This window comes from Myotis yumanensis, unplaced genomic scaffold (assembly GCF_028538775.1).
Source record: "Myotis yumanensis isolate MYYU_CA2020_CCGP unplaced genomic scaffold, mMyoYum1.0.hap1 SCAF_10, whole genome shotgun sequence".
NCBI classification, from domain to species: domain Eukaryota; kingdom Metazoa; phylum Chordata; class Mammalia; order Chiroptera; family Vespertilionidae; genus Myotis; species Myotis yumanensis.
In genome coordinates this window covers 10,867,028-10,874,639 of record NW_027223761.1, presented here as the reverse complement: position 1 = coordinate 10,874,639, position 7,612 = coordinate 10,867,028, and the positions used below count along the sequence as shown (strand labels likewise).

General features: G+C 41.5%; 1 protein-coding gene across 9 annotated transcripts in view; it reads right to left on the bottom strand.

Annotated features, from left to right (window-relative positions):
* Positions 1-971: 971 nt before the first annotated feature.
* Positions 972-7,612, bottom strand: part of IFTAP (intraflagellar transport associated protein) — a 57,726-nt gene continuing 51,085 nt past the window's right edge. For 8 of the 9 annotated variants that reach the window (XM_070427809.1, XM_070427811.1, XM_070427813.1 and 5 more), the window contains 2 exons: positions 7,113-7,270; positions 972-1,218 (listed from right to left, as the gene is read on the bottom strand). In XM_070427809.1, the coding sequence (XP_070283910.1) occupies positions 1,051-1,218; positions 7,113-7,270 (326 nt within the window). In that variant the 3' untranslated portion in view covers positions 972-1,050. The remainder of the gene's footprint in view (positions 1,219-7,112; positions 7,271-7,612) is intronic. The other variant, XM_070427817.1, reaches the window with a different exon arrangement.

The window sequence follows — 7,612 nt, the reverse complement described above, 5'->3', positions numbered from 1 at the left end:
CAACATCAGACCACATCTACTTGTATCTTCCCCATTGCCTTAGCACATAAAGGGTGTTTAATGAGAGTTTGTTGACTAAATAAAGAAAAATAAATGTGGAAATCACTTGACTCTATTGTAATGTTAAATCAAGAACATTCTTTCCTAAGGATATAAATGGCCATTTCTATGAATACACATATACACACACATGCATGTACATGAGCACAGGCCTGAGTGAAAACTAATTAAGACTAAGTACATTTGATTTGTCATGGATTCCTTCAATAATAAAAATGACTTCATACATACTACTCCCCCTGCACCTGTACCTCCAGCCATCTATTCTCCTTTCCTTAAGGCATGTATGGGTACTCTACACAATTAGCACTTCATAAGCTTTACATTCTCTAGCTGTTTTTTCTATCTATGTCTTACCTCTTCAAATTATATTTTACGCTTCTGCAGACAGAGATCATTCCTTGCACTTTGTAGCTATCACAATGGCGATAACAAAGTACAAGAATTTAATACATGACATAGAATCAATTCTCAGTTGCCTTCTTTTCCAGTCATGCCTTTCCCAATCAATCCTAGAAGCCCAGCCTCTCAGCAATCAGATTCATACCAATATGTCTGGATAGCTGCGGCCAATAACCTCCCCACATAATCAGTACTTCCCTCTGTGCTACAACGCATTTTGCATGTGTAACTGTCCTTCACCCCCAAAAAGGTGGGAAGATGCTTCCAATCTTTGCTACAATGCCCCGTGTTACCTAGTTGTAGTGCTCTCTTCAAACTGACCCTTCAGTGGGCGTTGCCTCCTGTCCCGACTTGCCACCTCCATCGCCCCCTACCCGCCACGGATGCAGCAACAACGTGACAGAGGGAGCTCTGTGAGCGTGGAGATCTCTGTGGTCTTGTTAGCAGCATCTCCCTATAGGCAAGTAACTCTGACAAATCAATGCACACATAAATGTCCACAGAGGGGCTTACAGTAGGTTTCTCATTTATTCTATTTTTGCTTGAATAAGAACAAAATAAATGTAAACAGGAAGATGTCTTGGTGAATCAGTCACGGGGTTCCTCCAAGTCCGTGTTGGTGTTCTCTCGCTTGTGCTTAGATAGTTGTTCTTTGATGGCTTCTACCTCTGCAGGAGTGAACTTGGGGGTTAGAATCACAGTGTCATAATCAAATTCTTCATCAAGAATGAAGGGCTGAACTTCATCCCCGAGTATCTGCAAGAGGTAGCAAAGGAGGAAAATCATTTACAAATATTGTAAATGACGATAAAGTCCAAAACGTGATTCCCTATTACTATTTAATTAAACATTTTTTTAGACTCCAGCTCTCTCAACTGGTTAGGTCCTTTTTAAAGTAAAGGAATACAGTCACTTATTCAATTTGACCTAATGCAAGCCCCTTAAGAGCCCCATTTGTACCTCCCTGCCTCTAAACAATATCACTAACTAATTCTGCCCACAGCAAGAAGCAGAAAATCTATCTTGCACACATTCATTACATTTTTACCACCTGTACTGTTAGGACTAGAAGCATATGAAAAAACTAAAGGTTTATATTTAAAGTGTGAAAAAATACACCTTAAGATTTTGATCAACCTTGAATATATTTTCACCATTTACCATAAAAGACATATCAACAAAACAATTTTCTTTTTTTAAAATATTTATATTGATTTCAGAGAGAAAGGGAAAGGGAGAGAGAGATAGAAACACCAACGATGGCCGAACCGGTTTGGCTCAGTGGATAGAGCGTCGGCCTGCGGACTCAAGGGTCCCAGGTTCGATTCCGGTCAAGGGCATGTCCCTGGTTGTGGGCACATCCCCAGTAGGGGGCGTGCAGGAGGCAGCTGATCGATCTCTCTCATCGATGTTTCTAACTCTCTGTCCCGCTTCCTTCTTCTCTGTAAAAAATCAATAAAATATATTAAAAAAAAAAAGAAGAAGAAGAAAGAAACACCAACGATGAGAGAGAATCATTGATTGGCTGCCTCCTGCACGCCCCCTACTGTGGACTAAACCCAGTACCTGGGCATGTGCCCTTGACTGGAATCGAACCCAGGACCCTTCCGTCCACAGGCCTACACTCTGTTCACTGAGCCAAACCGGCTAGGGCTTAACAAAACAATTTTCAAAATTAAAAGTACTCTACACTTATTTCATTTACTTATTCAGATAATACCTATAATTCCTGGTCCAATAAGAGTAGGAATTAAAACACATAGTATCTCCTTAAATTTAAAAGTCCAGGATCCTTTTGTCCTACCAAGAATTTTTAAAATATTACAGAATTTATCTACAAGCCAGAGTAAATGCAAAGAGGTATAATAATTTTGTGTCTATTTATTCATAATCTGTGTTTTAAACACTTCCTAGAAGAAGGTAGATTTTTTTTTAAAAAAAAGCATATTTCCCACTAAACAAAAAGAGAATGCCTTAAATCTCACTGTATCACCCCTTCAAGAGCCTCTCCCCAAGCAAATGGTGCAGCTCTATAATATGTATGGTGATGCTGAAATAATTGAAAACTATGGTTTATGCAGGAATGAAAAAAAATGCCCTAAAGCCATAATCAGCTTTAAATATTCTTGCCTAGAAAATGATCTCATTGAGTGGCTTTTGCAATGTTCTTGATAATGGAGCATATAGCTCAGAAACCGTGCTGTTATTAAAGGTGAAAGAAAGAAAAAAAAAAACCACAACCATAAAAAATAGATTAGCTCCTGTCCGTTGGGCAAGTTGAACCTCATAGTTAGGGGTGCAGGGTTAATAGCAAATACCCGGCCATCTTCCGTCCTTTCTCAGTAAAACCAGCAGGGGAACGCATTTCAGAGGCGTGTTGATTTCCTCTTTATTAGAAAGTGCGCGCTCTCCTGACAAGGGTGATGGGAACTCTCACTGGAGTGAGTTCCCACCAAGGGCCAGCCCCGGTACTCGGAACTGTGTGGGCAAGAGCAGTGATCTTCAAACAACCCATCTCACAAGGAGCTGAACGGCGAAGTCACCTGCCCCAGACTATGCAGTCAGTAAGAAAGGGAAGTGAGTTCTGAATCCAGAGTCTTCAGGGAAAGCTTTCCCTTCTCCAAAAACACAGGAAAAATCAACCTGGAAGTCTTCCCTAAGCCTGGTCATCGCCGTCAGGGAGAAAAGCCCTTTCCTAGATAAGCTAAACAAATCCCATAGCCTATAATAAGAAGCACTCAAGGCTCCACATAATACCATGATGTCTGGAGCAGCAGACAAAGGGAGCCAGTCAGCCTGCAGAGAGACCGATCATCGTGGTCACTTCCTGAGATTAAACTTAAACGCCACAAAGTGACCATGCGGTCATACTGCTGAAAGCAGCTCAAATGAAGAAACACAAGCAGGCAACATGTTCATTTCCTGCATGTGAGCATCCCTGCATTCCCGCTCAGGGGACCCTTGCTGCCTTGCATACCTGGTTAAAGGAAGTAGGCATCATGCCTTGTTTTTATATTACCAGACCCTGTGCTAGGCATAGGCGAGCAATGGTACTAGAATGAAAAGGCTGCGTCCCAGCCTACCAGGAGATTACAGTTACAGATTACAGTTGGGGTCGAGCAAATTGAAAAGAAGCAAATATAACACAATGTTGTTCTGGGAGTATATACAAGGTGCAAGGGGATCCTGGAGCAGGGACACTAACCCCAGCCTGGAGGTCAAGGAGAACTTCCAGGAGCGATGCCTAAGCTGATCCCAGCTCAGAAAGGACTAGTACAAGTTAAAGAGGAAAAGAGAGAGTGAGTCTGAGAGAACAGAGTGGACAGAAAACACCCCAAGCAAAAGAAAATGAACATCTAAGAACTAAGGGCAAGAAAGAATATAAACTATTTAAGAAATTGTAAGTATGAGAAATAAGAACAAATGTTATAATGCAAAAAGTGAACCCAACTGAAGAAAAAATTGACTTCTTACTGAAGTTGAGGTGTCTAACTTACTTTAGGACTTAGTTTATTTTATATGAAGGAAGGAAGGAAGGAAGGAAGGAAGGAAGGAAGGAAGGAAGGAAGGAAGGGAGGAAGGAAGGGTGGAAGGAGACACACACTGCAACTCAGAAAACTTAACTGCGAACTTCAAAATGGCAGCTTTCAAAAGACAGCAAAGTCGCAATTCTATTTATGTATTTCAGCTGTTGGCTACTCTGGCACACTTTGGGAATTCCCTTCTTTCAAGTAAGGTTCATCTTAGGGTCCTGAGCTACAAGACTCCAAATTAGTTGCAAACTCAAATTCTGATTTATTTCAAAGAGAAGCATTTGTGCAATGGAACGCCAAGTCCCCCACTATTACACAGAAAACAATTGTGAATTAAGTTATTAGCTTGTTATTTTTGCCTAAGGAGCTGAAATATGTGGATTTCCGGTATATAATTTCAAATCTAATTGAAATCTTTTTGAGCCTCTGGGGGACAGAACTTGTACACTGGCAGAACACTGCTAGTTTTCTTAAATTGCTCATGTGACTTATTCTAAGCGCAACTGCTATAAGAGGAGTCATTTTCATTCAGAGTACCACACAGGCAAGTCAAAGAAAACAGAACTAATGCTCAAATCAATGACAGCAGCATTTAGCTGTAGGCTCTATTACAAAGCAATATGATAAGTAAACTGTCTTCATAGGTGAAAAATTTTGAAGACCCTATATGAATTGGAAAAACAGGAGATCTCCCATTAAAAAAATACTATACAAGTTTCTTCTATGACCTCTTCTATGGGTTCGGGATGGGGAGGGGGAACTCATAATTTTTCATCTTTCTAATGTGAATTACTTTCATCAAAATATATTAACTAAGGCAAGAAATTATTCACAAATAGAAACTGGAAGGTTCTTGGGAAATGTTTGACTCTAAGGGGGGAAATGCACATGTATAAAACCAGTGATAAAATGAACAACAACAAATTTTTTTAAAAATTGGTCTGTTCCATACTAGGAAGCTGTGGATTCTTATTAGGCAATTACAGGTAGTTGGGCCATCCAGGCTATGTTTTCATCTTTCCAGACTGAAGTCACAGAAAGCAACTGCGTCTAGCTCCTTGGTAGGCCCTTACAGGACATATTTGCTGGAAGTTGATGCTTATGGTCTTATATTGGCATTGGGTGCTTTAAAATAAGATTAATACTATTAAACCATGGCAGAGTTGGTGCAGTATTATGATTTCTAGACAGTTCTGAAAAGTTTCTCTTCCAAATGGTGGTTAGAAATAAAAATCCCAAACCAAGGGATATTCAAAAGTTATTCATCTATGTCTCATGAGTTTGCCAACACAAACATGTTTATATCATTTTGATTCCAATATTTAAAAATGTTGACATTTTCTGGGAAGAAATGTATATTCTTTTTGAAGATACAATCATATAGAGGGTTTTAAATAGCATTGTACTGGATGTTTGACAGGTTCCAGAAATCATTCAGGGTTTTCTTTTAACCCATCAACTAAAATCATTTTATAAACATTTCCATAATGGTACCAGATGCAGTGACCACTAGTTGGTCAAATCATTTGTATGGTCACAACGGAAGTCAGAAACAAGTCTTTGAAAGAAACTCATTTCTGCCAGAAATAACCTTGCAATTTTAGTTTCTTACTACTCAACAAAAGCAATCCACAATTCAAGAAGCACACTGAAAAGTGGCTATCCCTACCAGTTTATCTGGTAACCAATTTAGGGGTTTAACATAAGCCTACTAGCACCCTAGACATAAGTTTGCCATACCAGTGAACAAAGTCTTATAATAAAGGGGTAATTTAAAATTGAAATGCATGGATTATTTCTGATTGAACGACTGCTTCCATAACCAAATATCTTCAAGTGGCAAGATTAGTACCTGATAATTAAATAATCAAGAAACATCCTAAGGGCTTTCTTAGAAAGAGATAATAAAGAGCTGTTGGCAATCTCTGTTCCTGATCCGCTTTCGTGTTCGAGTGAACTGGGTGCTAAAGGTCACATCTGGCAGCCTCTGCTGGTGCACCTTTGTCGAGTACATGCAGAAGAGCTGTAACGGTTGGCGAAGGATGACTTTCAAGTGGTGCATTTGGGAGAGGACGCATGTGGCAGAGGTTCCATTCTACCCTGCTGGGGAAGCAAACAGCTGGATGACACTTCCCAGCCTCCCTTGGGGTGGGTAGGAACATGTGACTGAGTGGCTGCCAATCGGGCGTGAGCAAAAATGGAGCCCTGAGCTCTGAGCCTGGGGAAGCAGGCTGCCTCGGGCTCTCATCCCCTGACCCCGGAAGGATGGGTACCTGACTCGCAGCATGCGCTCTCATCCCCTGCCCCGGAAAAACAGGGACCTGACCCGAAGCATGCATTTGAGGACAGAGTCTGGAGGCAGAGTGGAGTTCCAGAGAGAAGGAGCGGTGGTGAGTCCAGGGAACAGAGCCACTTGCTAACTTGAGAGACCCTCCACAGGTTATTCCAAGAAAGAAAGAAACTTCTATCTCCTCCACCACTGAATTATTGCTGGGATTCTCTCCTGGAGCAGCCTAGCTTTACCTTAACAAATACAGGAAGTCTACAGGGCCTTAGGAACAATAATACAAAGAAAAAAAGCCAGCTCAGACTAAAAGAGATCAGAAAGCCATCTGTCCCCTTCCTCTGTCCTTTCAGTTGCATTGTCCCCAGGTAGCACTGGCCTATAGAGCTATGTCATGAAATAAAAATATTTTCCATGGCCGGTGTGCTCAGTGGTTGAGCATCGACCCATTAACCCATCGGTCACTGTTCGATTCCCATTCAGGGCACATGCTGGGGTTGAGGCCTCCATCCACACTAGGGGGCATGCAGGAGGCAGCTGACTGATGATTCTCTCTCATCATTGATGTTTCTTCCTCCCTCTCTCTCTCTCTCTGAAATCAATAAAAACATATTCTAAAAAAACTAGTTTCCATGTAAAAACACAATCGCTCTCTGTGCTTAAAAAGAAACACATACAATAGCAATAGATGGCCGTGAGAGGGGCCCAAATAAGCCACTTGAATTTGGAATTTTCCCAAATCTGAGAAAAATACAAGAGAGACGGGTAGAGGAGCATTTCTCTGAAAGGACAAGTTACAAAACCACTGCAATTGGAGTACCACCATGGAGTACCTCATCCTTTTGCGTGTCCGCTCTTTCCACCATGGGCCTTGGAATGACTGCAGGGGTCAGAGGCTGGGCTGCGGGAGGAATGGCAGCTGCGGGAGGAATGCCGGAAGGAATGTGGGTGCTGACGTCCTCCACTTCCCCGGGCAGCAGCGGCAAATCTGCTGGACAGAAAATATTTCACTTGATCCTTTCTCGGAATTTACAATTGACCTAAATCGTCTAAAAGCCTGTAATGGTCCCAAGAATAAAGCAAATATGCTCAGGTAGAGTAGGTCCATCTCACAAGGCCTGTCCTGGTTTGAGATTCCCCTTTCTAGAAACTAGAAGTCCCTGGTACTTCTATTTCTACCCTATTGTTGCAGTTAGAGTCCATCCAGAAGGTCTCAGAGAAATATTGTTTGGGAATAACTTGTTCATGCCTCTCACCCCTCAACCCACTGCCTACCTCTATAGGAAAATAAGGCAAGAAGATGCTGTTTTTGCCTCATTTTCCCATATTTTCC